This window comes from Gopherus flavomarginatus, chromosome 3, assembly GCF_025201925.1.
Source record: "Gopherus flavomarginatus isolate rGopFla2 chromosome 3, rGopFla2.mat.asm, whole genome shotgun sequence".
Classification (NCBI taxonomy): Eukaryota; Metazoa; Chordata; order Testudines; family Testudinidae; genus Gopherus; species Gopherus flavomarginatus.
The window spans coordinates 208,845,643-208,865,737 of record NC_066619.1 but is presented as its reverse complement, the minus strand read 5'-3'; the positions used below and the strand labels follow the sequence as shown (position 1 = coordinate 208,865,737).

The window sequence follows — 20,095 nt, the reverse complement described above, 5'->3', positions numbered from 1 at the left end:
AAGATCATTATAGGAGAAGTTCACACAACTCAAAATGTGTGTGTATATATATTTTCTGTTCATAGTTGAATTAGGTCCATTAAAAGGCTTTCTAAAGCAATTTGTCACTAATCAGGAAGTATTAGTGGTTTTCTTCATCTTCTGCTTCATGCAGATTTCCCTGTTTTGTTTTGTTTTTAATTTAAATCTTTCTTTCAAATGTGAGACTCGTAAACTTAAATGTATTCTGTAAGCTTCACAAATTATTTTAAAATGTTTGTAGAGCTTATCAAACCTTGGAAAAGTACGTTTTGGCCCTCCCAAATGTCTTGGCTCTTCTTAAGCTCTCAAAGGATTTAAAGATTACGCTGACCATTCCCGCTTCTCACTTCATATTAATGAGAATTGTCTGGTGGGTAACAAAACTTGTTATGGATTTTTATATTTTGGTGTGTGCTTGCAATTACAGTTCTGTTCTAAGTACTGCAGATGAAACATCTTGATGTGAATCTAATTGTTCCTTTCTTTGCTCCTGGGTTTCATACATGGTGCAAACTCATTAAATAGTTCGGTAATTATTACTCTCTATTTCAAGATAAGAACTAAATTCTAATTAAGATATTTAAAACTGGCTTCTTTCTGATAACATGAGGATGGGTAATTAGCCATAATCTGCTTTATATGAAGTAAGAATAAAAGGATTATAAAATAGTTTAATACCATTATATAGATTGACGATATGCCCTCATCTATAATGCTATGTGCGGTAATAGTCAATTTTTCACACAAAGAGTACTACCGAATTAGAGAGTGTTAGAAAAGGGCAATGAAAATGATTGAACTTGTCAGGATTGTCTCTTTTAGAAAAGAGGCAAATAAGGGACATGATAGAAGTATGTAAAAAAAAAAAAATGAAGCATCTAGAGATGGTAGATCAAGAGCTTCTGTTTTCCCGTTCTCAACACAAGAATGAGGGAATGGCTGGTGAAACTGAAAGGTGGCAAATTGGATACTGAAAAAGGGAAATGCTTTTTCACTTGATGCATATTTAGGCCATGGCTACACTGGAGAGTTACAGCGCTGGTGGGGGGTTACATCGCTGCAACTTAGGATGTGGCCACACTTGCAAAGCACGGCCAGCGCTGCAACTCCCTGATTGCAGCGCTGGCTGTACACCCGGTCGAGCCTCGGGTGTAGAGATTCCAGCGCTGGTGATCCAGCGCTGGTCAGCAAGTGTGGACGCCCACCACCGCTTTTATTGACCTCCGGGGTATAAGGAGGTATCCCAGCATACCTTAGAAGCCTCTCTGGTAATCATGCACACTCCACAGCCCTGGGCTCAGCTGACCCCACCTTTAAATGCCCTGGGAATTTTAAAAATCCCCTTCTTGTGGGGATTGATTGCAGGTGTGGAGTGCAGTCAATCATTCAATCAATCAGCGACCATGCCTCCACGCCCCAGACGAGCCCCAGCATGGAACAATTCCGAGCTGCAGGACCTCATCAGTGTTTGGGGTGAGGAAGCTGTGCAAGCACAGCTGTGCTCCAGCCAGAGAAATTATGATACCTATGGGCAGATATCTCAGTCCTTGCTGAGAAGGGACCATGAACGGGACGCGTTGCAGTGCAGGATCAAAATAAAAGAGCTGAGGAGTGCTTACTGCAAAGCCCGTGAGGGAAATCGCCGCTCAGGAGCTGCCCCCACAACCTGCTGTTTTTACAAGGAGCTGGATGCCATACTTGGGTGTGACCCCACTGCCAATCCTAGGAGCACGATGGAGAGTTCAGAGCAGGGAGAAGTGGGGGAGGGTGTAGAGGAAGCCGACAGTGAGGCTACTGCCGTGGAAGGAGATACCCTGGAGTCCCAGGAGGCATGCAGCCAGGAGCTCTTCTCAAGCCAGGAGGAGGCTAGCCAGTCGCAGCAGCTGGAAGTTGCTGGTGAGGAAGAAGCTGAGGAGCGTGCTCGGGGTAAGCAGATTTTTATGTTTTGGGAGAGGAGGCTTTGGGTTATGGCTGCCTGCATGCATGCCTAAACGTGGAATAGCCCATTGATTTGCTCTATCATGTCTCTGTAATCTGCCTCAGTAATCTCTTGAAAAGTTGCAGCCAGAGTGTGGGCAATGTGCTTTCGCAAGTTTATAGGGAGAGCCACCGTGGTCCTTGTCCTGGTCAGGCTAACTCGTCCGATCCACTGTGCAGCGAGGGGTGGGGGGACCATGGCTGCACACAGGCAAGCTGCATAGGGGCCAGGGCGGAATCCACATTGCTGTAGAAGACCCTCCCTCTCTTCCCAGGTAACATGCAGCAGTGATATATCTGGCAGTAGGAAACCCTGTTGAGAATTTAGGGATACTTGAGTGCAGGGCGCCAGGTTCGCGGTCCCCTCCCAGCCCCGCGGTGCGTTCCGGTCTCCCCACCCCCTTCCAGCAGGCAGCCAGCCCCGCGGTGCGCTCCGGTCTCTCCCGCCCCTTTCCAGCAGGCAGCCAGCCCCGCGGTGCGCTCCGGTCTCTCCCTCCCCTTTCCAGCAGGCAGCCAGCCCCGCGGTGCGCTCCGGTCTCTCCCCCCCCTTCCCAGCAGGCAGCCAGGCCCGCGGTGTGCTCTGGTCTTCCCCTCCACTTTCCAGCAGGCAGCCAGCCCCGCGGTGCACTCCGGTCTCTCCCCCCCCTTCCCAGCAGGCAGCCAGCCCCGCGGTGCACTCCGGTCTCTCCCCCCCCTTCCCAGCAGGCAGCCAGGCCCGCGGTGTGCTCCGGTCTTCCCCCCCCCTCCTTCCTAGCAGGCAGCCATCCCCGCGGTGCGCTCCAGTCCCCCCCCCCCCCCCCACCAGCAGGCCGGCAGTTACGCGGACCGCCCCCCCCGCCAGCAGCTCGCCACCTTCCTGTTCACTACTGTCCCCTGTGCAGGACACCAGCTACCTCCTGTACCCAGTGCAGATAAACCCCAGTGACCCATCGGTCAATTCCCCCTCCAAGGTGCAGTCGGGGCACAAACACTCACCCCATTGCTCGCCATGGCTTCGCTTCCCTGGCCTCTCTGTGTTATGTTAGGTATGTGGGAAGGATGCTACAAAAAGTCTAAAAACTCCTTCACTGTGTGATAATAAACAATGTAGCCTCTGTGTATTACATGTTTCTATCTATGGTTTTTTTAGTGACCTTGACCAATGCAGCTGGATCACCGGCCTCACGTCGCTTGCAGAACTTGAGAAAAAATCCACGAAAATCAAAAGAAGAATTGATCAAAGCAGTTATGATTCACTACAACAGAGAAAGTAGGAAGACGCAGGAATGGAGAGAGAAAATATATGAGTGGAGGCAAACAGAAAGCAGGAGAAAGGAATTGGCTACCAAAAAAACCTCAAAGCACCTGATAAGCCTCCTGGCTCGCCAAACTGAGTCTTTCGAGTCTCTTGTAGCCATGCAGGCAGATCTGTACCGTGGTAACCCACACCCCTCCCAAAGCTCTTTCTTGTTCCCCAGTATTTGCACAAAACACCTTTCTCCAGCAGCCTGGTTCTTATTGCCCCCAACACCTGTACGATCACCTACCAGCCCTGATAACTACAATTCTTACCCTGTGCACTCCACCCCCATTACTCTGCAGCATAGTAATCCTGAAGTGCAGCAGACATTGAACAGTAATCCAAACAGGACATATTCAAACCTCTGAATGTACAGTCCACCATCCTAACCCCCCTGGCCTTTTATGTACTCTACTTTGAATAGAGGATTTTATGGCTTTTACAATATGTTTTATTATTGCAGGAAGTGGTAAATATTGTACCCCAAGGTAGAAAGGAGCACATCAAAGGCACCAAACATTACTGTTGGCTCTCAGCATCAAATTGCTCCCTTAAGGCATCCCTAATCCTTGAAGCCCTTTCCTGGGCCTCTCTAGTAGCCCTGCTCTCTGGCTGTGCAAATTCATCCTCTAGGCGTCGAACCTCGGAGGTCCATTCCTCACTGAATCTTTCACCCTTCCCTTCACAAATATTATGGAGGGTACAGCACGCGGATATAATAGCGGAGATGCTGCTTTCCCCCAAATCCAGCTTCCCATAAAGACACCTCCAGCGGGCTTTCAAACCGCCAAAAGCACACTCCACAGTCATTCTGCACCGGCTCAGCCTGTAGTTGAACCGGTCCTTGCTCCTGGCAAGCTTCCCTGTATACGGTTTCATGAGCCATGGCATTAAGGGGTAAGCGGGGTCTCCAAGGATCACAGTGGACATTTCGACGTCCCCTAGTGTGATCTTGTGGTCTGGGAAAAAAGTCCCGGCTCTCAGCCTCCTGAACAGGGCACTGTTCCGAAAGATGCCTGCATCATGCACCTTTCCAGGCCATCCTGAGTAAATGTCAGTGAAACGTCCACGGTGATCCACAAGCGCTTGCAGAACCATGGAGAAATACCCCTTGTGATTCACGTACTCTGATGCCAGGTGGGGTGGTGACAGAATAGGAATATGCGTCCCATCTATTGCCCCTCCACAGTTAGGGAAACCCATTTGTGCAAAGCCATCCACAATGTCCTGTACGTTCCCCAGAGTCACAGTTCTTCTTAGCAGGGTGCGGTTAATGGCTGTGCAAACTTGCATCATTCCAACGGTGGACTTTCCCACTCCAAACTGGTTCGCCACCGAACGGTAGCTGTCTGGAGTTGCCAGCTTCCAGATTGCAATAGCCACCCGCTTCTCCACTGGCAGGGCAGCTCTCAATCTCGTGTCCCTGCGCCGCAGGGTAGGGGCGAGCTCAGCACACAGTCCCATGAAAGTGGCTTTTCTCATCCGAAAGTTCTGCAGCCACTGCTCGTCATCCCAGGATTGCAGGATGATGTGATCCCACCACTGAGTGTTGGTTTCCCGAGCCCAAAGGCGCCGTTCCACGGTGCTAAGCACGTCTGTTACTGCCATGAGCAATTGAATGTCTTGAGCGTCAGGTGTTTCAATATCATCGTCTGACTCCTCACTGTCACTTTGCAGCTGAAGGAATAGCTCCACTGCCATGCGTGATGTGCTGGCAACATTCATCAGCAAGGTCCTCAGCGGCTCAGGCTCCATTTGTAACAGAAATCTCAGAAATCGCGCTGCAGACTCAGGGCTTGTCTACATCAGAAAGTTGCAGCGCTGGTGAGGGAGTTACAGCGCTGCAACTTTGAAGGTGTACACATCTGCAGGGCACCACCAGCGCTGCAACTCCCTGTTTGCAGCGCTGGCCGTACTCCCGTTTTGTCTCGGGTGTAGAGGATCCAGCGCTGGTGATCCAGCGCTGGTAATCCAATGTAGACACTTACCAGCGCTTTTCTTGACCTCCGTGGAAGGAGGAAGCCTCTGGTAATCAAGCTGGTCTCCTTTCCCGGTTTGCTCTCTCGTTCCCGGAGCCCCGAGCAAGCAGGTCTCCTTCCCTGCGGTTTGCTGGGTGGCTCCGGGAACGAGAGAGCAAACCGCGGCGAAGCGGGTCTCCTTTCCCGGTTTGCTCTCTCGTTCCCAGAGCCCAGAGCAAGCAGGTCTCCTTCCCTGCGGTTTGCTGGGTGGCTCCGGGAACGCGAGAGCAAACCGCGGCGAAGCGGGTCTCCTTTCCCGGTTTGCTCTCTCGTTCCCGGAGCCCAGAGCAAGCAGATCTCCTTCCCTGCGGTTTGCTGGGTGGCTCCGGGAACGAGAGAGCAAACCGCGGCGAAGCGGGTCTCCTTTCCCGGTTTGCTCTCTCGTTCCCGGAGCCCAGAGCAAGCAGGTCTCCTTCCCTGCGGTTTGCTGGGTGGCTCCGGGAACGCGAGAGCAAACCGCGGCGAAGCGGGTCTCCTTTCCCGGTTTGCTCTCTCGTTCCCGGAGCCCAGAGCAAGCAGATCTCCTTCCCTGCGGTTTGCTGGGTGGCTCCGGGAACGAGAGAGCAAACCGCGGCGAAGCTGGTCTCCTTTCCCGGTTTGCTCTCGCGTTCCCAGAGCCCAGAGCAAGCAGGTCTCCTTCCCTGCGGTTTGCTGGGTGGCTCCGGGAACGCGAGAGCAAACCGCGGCGAAGCGGGTCTCCTTTCCCGGTTTGCTCTCTCGTTCCCGGAGCCCAGAGCAAGCAGGTCTCCTTCCCTGCGGTTTGCTGGGTGGCTCCGGGAACGCGAGAGCAAACCGCGGCGAAGCGGGTCTCCTTTCCCGGTTTGCTCTCTCGTTCCCGGAGCCCAGAGCAAGCAGATCTCCTTCCCTGCGGTTTGCTGGGTGGCTCCGGGAACGAGAGAGCAAACCGCGGCGAAGCTGGTCTCCTTTCCCGGTTTGCTCTCGCGTTCCCAGAGCAAGCAGGTCTCCTTCCCTGCGGTTTGCTGGGTGGCTCCGGGAACGCGAGAGCAAACCGCGGCGAAGCGGGTCTCCTTTCCCGGTTTGCTCTCTCGTTCCCGGAGCCCAGAGCAAGCAGATCTCCTTCCCTGCGGTTTGCTGGGTGGCTCCGGGAACGAGAGAGCAAACCGCGGCGAAGCGGGTCTCTTTTCCCGGTTTGCTCTCGCGTTCCCGGAACCCCCCTTGAAGCCGCCCAACAGCGCTGCAGTGTGGCCACATCTAACACCACTTGCAGCGCTGGTTGCTGTAAGTGTGGCCACTCTGCAGCGCTGGCCCTATACAGCTGTACTAATACAGCTGTAACAACCAGCGCTGCAAAACTTTAGATGTAGACATGGCCTCACAATGCCGCCAAACTGCTCGGAATGTGCAGCAAAGCACCACCGGGCGTTGGAACAGGAAGCGGAAAGACCCGCACACTTCCTTCCCCTTCCCATAAGCCACAGCGCCAAAATGGGACGAGGTGCTCTGTGGGATAGCTTCCCACAATGCACCACTCCCAACAGCACTGCAAGTGCTGCAAATGTGGCCACACTGCAGCACTGGTAGCTATCAGTGTGGCCACACTGCAGCGCTGGCCCTACACAGCTGTACGAACACAGCTGTAACTACCAGCGCTGCAAAACTGTAAGCGTAGACATGGCCTTAGGCTATGGAACTCAGTACTGCAGCGTGTCATTGAGGGCAAGAATTTATATGGTTTGGAGGGATTGGATGACAATATGAATACTGGATATTCAGAGTTGTAATATTTAATGCAGGCAAAGTACCTTGGAAGAAATAAATAGCTCATGCTTTAGGGTTTAAGCCAACTTCAAACTATTAAGGATTAGGAGGAGATCTTCATTGGGGCAGATTGTACCATACCTTCCTACTATGTATGGCTTTTGCATCTTCCTTTGAAACAGCTGGTGCTGGCCATTGTCAGAGACGGGATATTGGGCTAGATAGGATTGGAATAGGATCTAGTATGGCAGATCCTATAATACTGTGGGTTTTATTGATGTTCTTTTGTGTATTGTGTTGGACTCCCCAAAATTCATGCCGATTCAATATATATAAATTCTGCATAAACTTAAAGACGGAAAAAGCATTTTAAAAGAATTTTTAAGCCTGTTGCCCTGTTCTTGTCCTATTGTTACCAGCTCATCTTGTGTGTATATAAGATAGTGTGCTTGCCTAGGGCACACTGAAGTATAGTGAGATGTATCAAGGACTGAGGACTAGCTTTAGTGTTCTCTACTTTTGAAGGTTTTTTTTGTGTTTAGGACTTCACGCCATAAAAGCAAGGAAATTGAGTGATTGAGTCAAACAATGACAGGCTCTGTAGCTGAAGCAGTGATCTATCTGGTTCTGTAATATTCCTGATGTACCTTTTGAGTGTTATTTTGTAAGCTGGTATATACTTGACCGTTGTGGTTAAATTTACCATTTACTACACTATTTAGCACTGAAGACCCATGAGCAACTTTGAAACATTAAGGATGTTAGACTCACTATAATATAGTCAACCACAAGCTTGGCAAGGCTGTGAAACCAAATGAGTACCTTATATGAGAACAGAACCATATTCGTATTTCTGTACAAACAGGGTTTTCATCCCACAAGCATTTTCATTTTAACATGAATTTTATATAATTCAACATTTCAATATAGATGAGCATCCGAGGATTTCACTTCCCAGTTTGAGCTCAGTATGAGAATTCTTGTTCGTTTCTTTTGTAAGTCATGACTTAGAGCTGGTAAGAATTGCACAGAGAGGCTTGTAATGACTCCACTGTATTTGGAGGATTTTCTTGCCATGCTGTATTAGGAGGAGAACCTCACCAGAAATTTAAATTTGTTTTATTTAACTAAAACAACAACATTAAGTATTCTGGATTTTTTTCTTCAACAGCAAACATATAATATTTTAACAAAACAAACGTGTGTCCCTCACTTCTCACATTTATCTCCAGGCTTCTTCTCTCTGTCCAGATCTATTCCACTCCCATCAATCTTCTATTCATTGAACTGTTTGAAACTTTGCACTTTTAGAGAGAGGTAAGGGATTGATTCTGTGTACACACATTTTCTGAGGGACAGTAGGGTTGAGGTATGTTATTTCTCACTTCTATATATTTATTTAAAAACATTTTTGCTGTTAACAAGCATGTTACCTCTGGGGAGACACATCCACAGTTTGAGAACTGCAAAACTAAGCATCTCCGATGGTACCTTCTAGGCTGAGCACTGAGTCCCATTGGGTAAATAGAAAGATTAACCTAAATAATCTATACAGAAGCCAGTGGAACCCCATAACATTGGGTCCCTATTCCATGTACTATTGGAACTCATTTACAAAATTTTTCTTAAATATTACATGAATATATTGTCTCATACTATAGAATTAGAATTTATAATCCCTATTCCATGATGAGCTATCTTTGAGCTATGATGTATCTTAATTAAAACAATCTTTAAATAGGTTTTTTCCTCGAAGTATTTTATCAAAAAATACGATTTAAATAAAAACTTTTTTTTAAAATCATTGTTTGTTTTTTATCCACCCTGATTGATACCAGCACCAGCAACCTCCTGCTCAACAGCAGCGGAGAGGAGATAGCTTCAAGTCCCATTGAAAAGGCAGACAAACCACATCTTTATCTTCTGCCTCAGGCCTTAGATTTCAGGCTTGATATGAGGCTCGAGCTGCAAACCAATCTTAATTTGTTGATGCTCTTTCTCCTTTCTTCTCCTCTTTCCCCCCTTTGGATCCTAGAAATAATACAAAGGAGTTATTCCTTACAGTTTTACACCATCCATTCCACCTCTGTTCAGGGACTCTTGGAAAGCTAAGAACAGAATTTAATTTGCTCTTGGAAGTAGGAACTGTATAGACTGTTCAAAAGGGATTCTATTCCATATGCTTTCTGGTTTCCGATGGAGGACTCTGACCCATCTTAGATCTGAGAAAGTTCAACTCCTTCATCAGAAAGTTCGTCGTCTGTCTGACACAAGCATCCATAATTCCTTCCCTATCCACCCAAAATTGATTCAGGGTTCTGTTTACAGGGTGTGTACCACTTTGTTATGAGGCTTTCATATTGCAAATATTTTTGCTTCCTTATGGGAGTAGATCACTAGCAGTACAGGGTCCTTCCCTTTGGTTTCTCTACTATTCTCCTATACAGTATTTACAAAGTGTCCATCAGCGGTGGCAGCACATCTAAGATGATAGGCTATACATGGTGTGGAGAATAAGGAAGTTGTGTGTAATCTCCTATAAATATATGCACCTCAGTTTACCTGTTTGATATTATCCTGCTTGACTGCAAGGAGTTAAATTGAAGGAGGCTTTTTGTGGGGGAAACAAACAGGAAAATGAAATAATGACACACAAGGCTCATTAGTGAGACAGTGGCGGGGCTATGAAGTGGGGAATGCTCCTGCCTAGCTCTAGTCAGGCTGGCAAGGTTCACTTTTCCCAGGCCTGAGCCTAGGATCAAAGAGAATACAGATATCTTAAAGCAGAGGTTTTCAAACTGGGAGGTATGTACACCTATGGGTGATTCACCAAGGTTATTAGGATGTCATGATGACTTGATAGGCCTGAGCTGAAGGAGGAAGCTCTGAACAGGTGGTCTTGGCTACTGGGGCTAGGCTCCCTGCCCATATTGCATCCTCACTGGAGGAGGCTGATGGGATCTCTGAGCAAGTAGTTGAAGGTTGTACCCTGAGAGTACTGACTCTGCTACCAGACAGAGCCCCCTCCTGAGTGTGGCATCAGGACACACCATGTTGCCTACTTCCCTTGCTGAACAGAGCCTGCACAGAGGTGGATGGGATTATGCTGAAGGGTCAGGATGGGGGCTGTCTGGAAGGGGAGCCAGTACTCATGGGGTGCAGCCTTCTGCTCTTCTCCTGACCCCTGCCCTTCAGCACTACCCTGTTTGTTTCCCCTCCTCAGTGAGGAGTGAGACAAACAGGAAGCTGAGTCCTTCCTGGCTGCTGAAGCTGCCTGGCCACTGCAAGGAGCAGAAGGCCTCCTCAACTACCATATGGTGAGCACCTGCCTATCTCCATTATGGCTCTCCCCTGGCACCCATCTCTCGCTCCCTGCAAAAAATATTTTTTTGGAAGGAAATGGGGAGAGGAGTGCATGAGACATGAATCTCTGAAGGGAAGCTCACCTCCCCCCCCCCCAAAAAAAAATAATAAAAGCGTGGAAAACTGCCTTAAAGATATTGGCATAGGGAAGAAATGAGTGGATATTCAGAAGCTGTCTGGAGGGAAGCCGTGACAGAGAAACCGAGGCCATGTCTACACTAGCGAGCTTACAGTGTCTCAGCAGTGCTACTGTAAGATGGTTCCTGTAGCTGCCTTATGCTGGTAGGAGAGAACTCTCCTGTCAACATAATAAAACCACTTCAAGAAGGGGCAGTAGCTATGTAGGTGGAAGAAACTCTTCCACCTACATTGTGTTGTGCACACTACCACTTATGCAGGCGAAACTTATGTCACTCAAGGATGAGTTATTTTTTTCACACCCCTGAGCGATAAGTTTTGCCGACATAAGTAGTAGTGTAGACATTGCCTTAGAAATTCCCAGAAACTTCAGTAGTCAGGGTCTCCCCCAACTCAGAGTTGGAGGTAACTGGCTGAAAGTGTGTGTATAAAAGCTTTCAAGGAAACATGACAACATTGGTAAAACCTATGTCTATAGGACTTTTTGTTTCAATCGTTTGTTTTAGGTGTTATGTACCTTTGGGTGAGTGAATAATTAGTTTTGAAGATTGTTTTTGAGTCATTTTAATCAGCTATTGTCACAGGCTCGCAGAGGAAAAAGGCTTATAGATGCCAAACATAGTAGGTCCTGTTGGGTTAACATCGTTGTTAAAAGGGGAGACCCAGCCTGAGTGTTCGAACTGCATGGGTTTTCCCATGGGAAGGGGGATAAAGGAAGCCAGGCCTCCCACCTGTGCGATATTCTCAAGACGGTTTAAAGGGGGTCTGAAGTGCAGCTTTCCCTGTAACTGTGACACCCTGTACACCCCTATTTAGAAGTCTATCCAGGAATATGACTCTCATATGCTACCTTTTTGAGAAACTGACCCAGAATAAATTGCGGGGGAAAGCACTTACACACAAATTCTCCTTCACTGGGTGATTCTGGATTTTCAAGCAGGAAGAGCCTTCCATACAGAGGAACCCTTCCTGAAAATTCGGACAGCAATAATTAGACGTCAAGAGAACTCGAACTAGACAGCAGTGTTCTTCCTCAGACCTAATAGCCTCAGCTACATACGTAACCCCAATGCACAGCTCAAGAAGAGAGCTCTGCAATATTGGCAAGCAGAACATCAGCCAAGTTGAAATTGACTCTCCCAAGAGAAGCTCTCCTATCTCTTTCATGGTAGAACATCCTGAAAGGAGTAACTTTAAACTCCATAGCTTCATCAGCAACCCAGTTTGGGATGGAGAATCCCACTTCAGCAATCTAACAATTCATGATAATGAGAACCATTTGGAAAAGAAGCTACATACACACAGCGTACTGGAATTGGAAGCAATTAGCTGGATGCTAAAGTCTTTCCTCCTCACTTGCAAGCCAAGCTACTTCAAGTTGTTCTGGACAACACATCAGTGATGTACAATGTGAGCAAAGAGAAGCTTCTCCGCCTAACTGTGCAAGGAAGCTGTGGGATTATGGGACTGATGCATTCGTTACTTTTACTCTATAGTTGGCAAAGAAGACAAGGTAGTAGATTAGCTGGGTAGTGTCAGAAGAGAACTGCATGAATAGTCTCTCTAAAGACATCATTGATAGATGAGAGCTTTGCCTTGGGTTATCTGGAAATCTGTTCACAACCAGGCCCAACTCCATATGTCTGAGGTTCTGCTTGAGAGCAGAAGCAGACATTAGTCTATTTTAGATGTGTTTCCTCTCATCTAAAGAAAACATATATTGAAGATAGCTAGACTCTACTCTCTCGTTTGGGATTAGATAATATTCCATAGTGCCAAAGATGGCTTTGTGCCTTAGATATATTTCTACTGTAGAAATTTATAGAGCAGCTCTGTGGAACTCTGCACTTTTACTAAACACTATGCAGTAGACCTGGCATACAGGTCAGTTGCTCAGTTTGGTAGAGTGGTTCTTCAGTCTCTGTTTAGTTAGGGCTCTATTCCAACTTTCTCAGATGACAGTACTTCTTCCCAAACTATCCCATGTGTTGGGAATGTGAAGAGGGTACTACCACAAAGTAGAAATGATGGTTACCTGTACCTGAAATTCTTTGCACATTTACATTCCCTGCCTACCTTTCTCTTCCCTGGAGTCCTAAGTACAGTTTTGGACCTGAGGAGGCAAAGGAAGGAACTCAGGCAACTGGAGCACCATTCTCCTTAATTCTCAGAAAATGCAAGAAAAAGAGTAGGAGAGGACATGAGCACTGCAATGGGCACTGCTGTGAAATGTTCCATTGTCCCATGAATGGGAATGTTCAGGATCCATTGTGAAGAACTCTGGGTGCAACAGAGTAACCTTCAGATGGTCCCTGTCCCGAGGAGTTTAGTATCCAACTAAAAACGTTTGTGTGGTAGGGGTGGGAAGGAGAATTGAGGTCTAGAAGTCCTCAACCTGAAACTGTAGAACATAGCTTGTCAATGGCAAATTGCTGGAGTTTGAGTCCTGAAGAACTGTACTCTTTCCAAGATCGAGAGCTTGTCTGCCCAGACTGAGGAGAGCTTGTCAACATGATGCCTCCAAGGAGCTATTGAGGAATATATTAAGCTATTTTTTTTGTTAGTTATTTAGGGATATGAGAACCAATAAAAAGGATTGTCTCTACTTCCAATATTTAACTATCTGGCTAATTTTCTATCCCTATCCTGTCTAAGGCCAATCCTGAATCATTTCTTTTTCCACATTAATTTGGCCAATTTAGTTTTTCATGTGTGGTCCGAGGCTGGTATTAAATGTCAAGCTAATATGTTCTGGTTCCAAACCTTTGTACCTTTTTGCATAACTAAAAGTAAGAGTAGAGCTTTCCAGATCCCTCACTTTTTTGTATTTGCTCAGCCAAGACCCTGCATATTTTATGAGAGTCTATAAAGTAATCATTGGCTTTGCTCTGTTATCCCTGAAGTACATTTTGTATACCCAAAGCCCTCCTAAAAGTATAGTCTTTACTAATAAAAATATTCAGTGAAAATGGGAATCTTTGTTAGCTCTAAGTTTAGAATAGTATGAAATGATATCTCAGGATAGGGGAGATGATAATGTTGGATGTGGTACTATATACAACTACCAAAGTGTCTAATGATGTTGATGCAAGAGAAGCACTGTAGTTATACAAAACCCCTCACTCCACTGTTCAGATGCAAATTTATTCCAATAATTAACATGTCTGAAATGTGGCACAAAAATTGTAAATTTAGGCCCGTTTCTGGTTGCATTGGGGAGGTATAATATCAAAATTGTTTATCTTAGTGTACAAGTCCATCCTAGGAAACTGGATAAAGGAGTCTTCACTAATATCTGGTTTTTAATACTCTGGGGTTTCCTGATTGTGGAGAGCAAAAATAACAAAAATTAAGCTAGTACTTTGAGGTCTGTTGAGTATCTGTGGAATCTACCCAAGAGAATCCAGAATACATTGGATTCAAGGATGAGTGAACTAACGTGTAAATTATCTTAACACCGTAAGAGGAGAGGTCTGTATCAAGCATAAAGGAGTATAAGAAGAAGTTACACATGGTATCTTCCTGACAATATCAATGCAATACAATAAAATGGGATGATGAGGCTAATTAATACTGAATATTTTTAAGTTTTGTATGCTAATAGTTTTAGAGAAAAGTTTGGAGGGTAATGGTGGTTGCTGTACCTTGATGGGTCTTTCAACTTTTTGTTACATACTGTGAAACTTAGGGCATGCTTGTGCTGCATTCAGGAGATGTGATCGCAGACTGGTGGCTGGATAGGGTAGCTCTGCCGATAGAGGACCTATGGGTACATAATTCAGTGGCTGCTGCCTGTGCTGCTATAGCTTCATGATTATTGTTACTCAAGTTAGCTTTGATCTAGCTAGATCAAGACTATGCTGGGTATGTCTACATATGCTACAGTCACATCTGTGGACTGCAGTATAGATATAACTTTAGATAGATACAAAGCAGTACACGTAATATACATACAGGGCCGACTCTAGGTTTTTTGCCACCCCAAGCAAAAAAAAAATTGCCTCCCCTCCCCCTTTTTCTGTGTGTGGCTTTTATACATTTTACACGTAGGCAGCACCGGAACGTCATTTTCATTTTTGTCCTGGCATTTTAGCCCTATAATCACTGGCACCAACGCAACACGGAAATTGGCATGAATGGCGCCAATAGGGCTGCACAGTACACACAAGTAATCGTTAACACATTTACACACGTTCCCATTATGAGTGACCGTGTCATACCATGTGACACAATATTTTTCATGTCACACTCCTGTCGCACCACTGTACTTGGCTGTAGGTAAGGTGCTAGTCATTGAGGCACGAGAAGCTGGGACACACACTGGACCCAGCCCTGTCTGGAGTTTTCCTAGCGCTGAGGCCGCACAGCTGGGAGCCTGAGAGGCATGCAATGGAGGGAGCTCTGGGGCTGGGCTTTGGCCAAGGAACAGGCACTGGGCTGGCTGGACGGATGCTGCCCCTCTCTGACCGGTCGTTCGCAGGAGGACACTCCAGGCACCAGGCATCTTTGTGGGGGCAAGGATGGGGGGGAACCTAAAAAATATTTTAAATGTTCTCATAGGCTGTTTTATTGTGTGCTGGACAACAGCTCAGACATCTTCTTACTAAAGGCTTACTAATTTATTGCAGTACTAGTATCCTATATAATTCAAAAATTTTTAGGTTTAATACGCTCTTCTCCATGCTTTTATATCAGATATTTAATCTCTGCTGTGCTGCATTTAATACCATTTTTGTCTGCTGCTACAGAAATATTTTCCAGTGTTTGTGCATGGATGTGATTATATAATCATCTAAAAGTTCATGTCAGAAAGTGAAGTTTAAAACCAAATTTCTCTCAGCTGTTCAAGTTATCTTCTTTGAGTAAAACTAACTTAGATGTAATGTAAAAGTAGCTGAGTCCTGTGGCATCTTATGTCACATGCATCCCACGAAGTGGGTATTCACCCACGAAAGCTCATGCTCCAATATGTCTGGTAGTCTATAAGGTGCCACAGGACTTTTGGCTGCTTTTACAGATCCAGACTAATGCGGCTACCCCTCTGTTAGATGTAATGGATATACATGCAGCAGTGCTGTGGCATGGAAGTATTTAAAAAATCAGTAAAATAACATTCCCCAGATGTAATTTCAGCTCTGTTTAACAACTTTGTTTCTATTCCATTCATTAGAATGAATTATTACTGGAATTTAGCCGTATTTTTTTTTCTTGAACTGCAAAAGTGAAATGTTTAAAATCATACTCTGCTAGCAATTGAGGAATGTCTAACCACAAAGTATTATATTTTGAAAATTAATTACTCTTATATTAGCAGGGACCACCTCCTGTTGAAGATTTGACAATAATTCTGCCTGAGGATGTTGAGCTGAAGCCCTTTGGGACAGTTTCAAGCATTATTGAGCAGTTGGGTAAGCAAGATATAGTTCTCTTATTTTGTTTAAATGAAAATACATTTTTATATATGTGTGTGTGTATATATGTGTGTGTGTGTATATATATATTCATGATGATTGGAACCACTTGGAAAAGAAGCTACATATTGGTGTACTAGAATTGAAGGATAAGGCAGTCCTCCATTTCCTTTGATTTCATGCTCTTGCAGAATGTAAAGGAAAAGAAGCTAGGGCATTGAATGCAAACTGTTTTACTGAACAGATAAAAATTGTATTAAAGCTAACCTTAAAAAATTATGTAATACACAGGTGTCATAAACAGATAGCTAAGGGTTAATGTTCTTTTACCTTTAAAGGGTTAACAACGGGAACCAAACACCTGACCAGAGGACCAATCAGGAAACAAGACTTTTTCAAATCTGAGTGGAGGGAAGTTTTGGGTGTGAGTCCTTTGTTCTTGGTCTGTTCTCTTTCTGGGCTCTGAGAGTGACCACAGGAATCTCCAGGCTTTCTAATCTTCTGTTTCCAAGTTATAAGTACAAGGATAGTAAGACAATAGGTTTATTTTTTTTTTTTTTTTTGTATTTACATGTGTGTAGTTGCTGGAATGTTTTAAATTGTATTCTTTTTGGATAAGGCTGTTTATTCATTTTTTCTTCTAAGCAATTGACCCTGTATATTGTCACCTGATACAGAGACCATTTTATGTCCTTTTTCTTTCTTTTTATATAAAGCTTTCTTTTTAAGACCTGTTTGAGTGTTTTTCACGAGTTAAGGCTAAGAAACGAAGGGAGGGGGAAAATCTCTTTGTGTTAGATTTACTAAGCCTGACTTTGCATACCCTCTGGGTGAGGGGGGAGAGAGATTTGATCTCTCGGTACTTGTGTTTCAAGGACTTGAAGCAGGGAAGCTCCTAGAGTACCCAGGGTGGGAAATCTGGGAGGAGGTGGAGAGGGTGGAATCCCTTTGTTTAGGTTCACGGAGCTTGAATCTGTATATCTCTTCAGGAACCCAGAGAGGGAACACCTGGAGGGGAAGAGGGGGAAGGGAAGTGGGTTATTTCCCTTTGTGATGAGACTCAGGGCATCTGAGTCTTGGGGTTCCCCAGGGAAGGTTTTGGGGAGACCAGAGTGAGCCAGACACTGGAATTTTTCTGGCTGGTGGCAGCGATATCAGATCCAAGCTGGTAATTAAGTTTGGAGGTTTCATGCTAGCTTCTCATGTTCTGAACTCTAAGGTTCAGATCTGAGTAGGACAGTTATGACAACAGGTTGAGACAAGAGTGTCTGCATGTCTGGGATTAGTGCTTAGATTATCCACAAATACAGAGTTCGTTTTTAAAAGTCATATGATACATAGAGTACATAATCAGCAATAATCCAAATTTAGGTGAATAAATTTAAGAGTAGAGTTTTGATATTAGCATCCAAGTATTTGGGTACATCACTTTTGAGAAGTTGTACAGAGATTTTATGGAGGAAAGCAAAATATATCAATGTGTGGAGATTGTTCCTCAGTAATTGAATTGGGGTAGAATTACTTGTGCTGAATGCCCCTCTGTGGCTATTGGATGGTTGAGTCACTGTCTGAGTTAATGTGAAAGTGCCATCAAGAGCTGAATAGAATCTGCATATGAATGGAGAAACTGGAGGAGACCCTGAGTTTCTCTTTGTATGTCTACCCAGCAAAAGAAAAATCCTGCAGGGTGAGAGGGTCCCAAGGCCTGCGCTCCAGACTGAGCTTGGAAGTCTACACAGCAACAAAACAGCAGGTTTGTCTTTGCTGTGTAGACATACCATGATTCTCAAACTTTTGTACTGGTGACCCCTTTCATGTAGCAAGTCTTTGTGTGACCTCCCTTATAAATTAAAAACACTTTTAAATATATGTAACACCATTATTAATGCTGGAAACAAAGTGGGGTTTGGGGTGGATGCCGACAGCTCGCAACCCCCCACAAAATAACCTCATGACCCCCTGAGAGGTCCCGACCCCTAGTTTGAGAACCCCAACATACTCTCAGTGACCGAACAGTAACACTTAATTGGGAAGCCAAAGGAGGTTGACCAAGTGAACACAGCATGATTACAGCACTAGACAAAGAAATGAGGTGTCAAGTGGCTGTGTTTTTTGTGAAAGGTTTAAAATGAGAACTTTTTCTCTGATTTGGAAGAAGTTATTTAAATATCTTAATTACAAAAATATTTGAGATGTAAACATTTGATCTTCCTGTAAACATTTAAAAAACCTTCAGAAAATTTTTTAGTCCCACATGTTATATTTAAATTTTCTTAGGCTTTGTCTGCATTGCCACTTTACAGCGCTGAAACTTTCTCACTCAGGGATATAAAAAATCCACTTCCCTGAGCGATGCAAGTTTCAGCACTGTAAAGTGGCAATGCAGACAGTGCACCAGCACTGGGAGCTACTCCCTTTTTGAGGGCGTGTTTTTTTTTTTTTTAACAGCGCTGGGAAAGCTCTCCCAGCACTGGTGCCACAACTACACAGCTACGTTAAAGCAAAGTAGTTGGTACTAAAGACATACCCTTAAAGGTATATAGAATGATGGAGGAAAGCCTTCAACGTTTTATAGCAATGCAGGCCAGAATGCTTTCGCCTCTCTCCTTCAGTATATGGTAATAGAGAAACCATCTTGTTTCTCCCACAGTGCTGTCACTATGCATTTGTTCATCCTTTTCACATTTTTTACTTATGTTGTTCCTGGCACCTTGACTCAGGTATTGGTTAAGAGTGCCAGCAGCCATAGGATAGAGCAGGGATAGACAACCTATGGCACGCATGCCGAAGGCGGCATGTGAGCTGATTTTCGGTGACACTCACACTGCCTGGGTCCTGGCCACTTGTCCGGGGGGCTCTGCATTTTAATTTAATTTTAAGTGAAGCTTCTTAAACATTTTAAAAACCTTATTTACTTTACATACAGCAATAGTTTATACATATAGTATAGACTTATAGAAAGAGACCTTCTAAAAATGTTAAAATGTGTGACTGGCACCCGAAACCTTAAATTAGAGTGAATAAATGAAGACTCAGCACACCACTTCTGAAAGGTTGCCGACCCTTGGGATAGAGCATGACTAAAGTGTGGAAGTGTTTCATGTTTGCGCTGGTTGCAGGGTGAGCCCAGGTGGGATTGTGTGAAGTATAGTGGACAAAAGCATAGATACAGGTAGTATATATTAAAGGGATATTTCAGGTCCACATAGATCCCAAATGTAGATCTTGTGAAATCGTGCTTCTATAGCACATGAAATTTTGTTTAAAAAACTAACTTAAAGCTTATTTATGGGAGTACATTATTCCTTAAAAAATATTTCGGACCTAATTGTTACACAAGCCTATCACCTTTGAGAACCAGGAATTGAAACTCATTTTAAACAAGCTTGAAATTGACTACTAGTTTCTTTTTGTTCCTTTGAGTGAAATCCAAAAAATAAATTAGATAATTTAAAATGTATTTGAATCTAATTTTTTGTTGGTAATATAGGGAAGGAAACCTGCTGTTTTTTTTCTTTTTAAATGAATTTGAACCTGAGAACCTCTTCTGTCACAGTTTAAATTTGGTTCCAAATAGAAGTTACTGGGAGAAAGGAAGGAGTTGTTCATACAGTCCCCTTGCATTTTCTAGCTGTTCAAAGGAGTCAGAATGAATCTTGGGAGAAAGTTGAGTTCAGTTATCCTCACTTGGAAGGATAGTAACCGTGATACAGATCCTCTGGAAGTAAAAGGAATAAAGTAGGGCCTAATCGCTTTTCCTCAGTCACTTATTTCCTGAGGGTCATTTATATTTAGTTGTGTACATGAAATTTTAAGAGACTGAGGTTATCTCTACACTTCTGTCGGTATGATTTATGTCAGAGGTGTGAAAAAACACACCCCTGAGTGACAGGTTACACTGACAGATGTGTCGGTGTGAACAGCACTATGTCAGTGCGAGACACTCTCCTGCCAATGTAGCTGCGGCCGCGGCTCTTTGGGAATGGTTTAATTATGTGGATGGGAGTGCTCTCTCCTTTTGGCATAGAGTGGCTACATGGGAGATCTTACAGTGGTGAAGCTGCATTGGTGGCTCAGCTGTGCCACTGTAAGCTCTCTAGTGTACAGGCTTGAAAAAAATGGCCTAAGTTTTATAGTCCTTATAACTTCAAAGGAACCTTCCAAATGTA

At 44.8% G+C, this 20,095-nt stretch overlaps 1 protein-coding gene across 1 annotated transcript in view; it reads left to right on the top strand.

The window, feature by feature from the left end:
- NAF1 (nuclear assembly factor 1 ribonucleoprotein) overlaps positions 1-20,095 on the top strand; it is a 66,387-nt gene that overhangs the window by 6,863 nt on the left and 39,429 nt on the right. Inside the window, exon 3 of the mRNA XM_050946530.1 lies at positions 15,827-15,923. Within this exon, the coding sequence (XP_050802487.1) occupies positions 15,827-15,923 (97 nt within the window). The remainder of the gene's footprint in view (positions 1-15,826; positions 15,924-20,095) is intronic.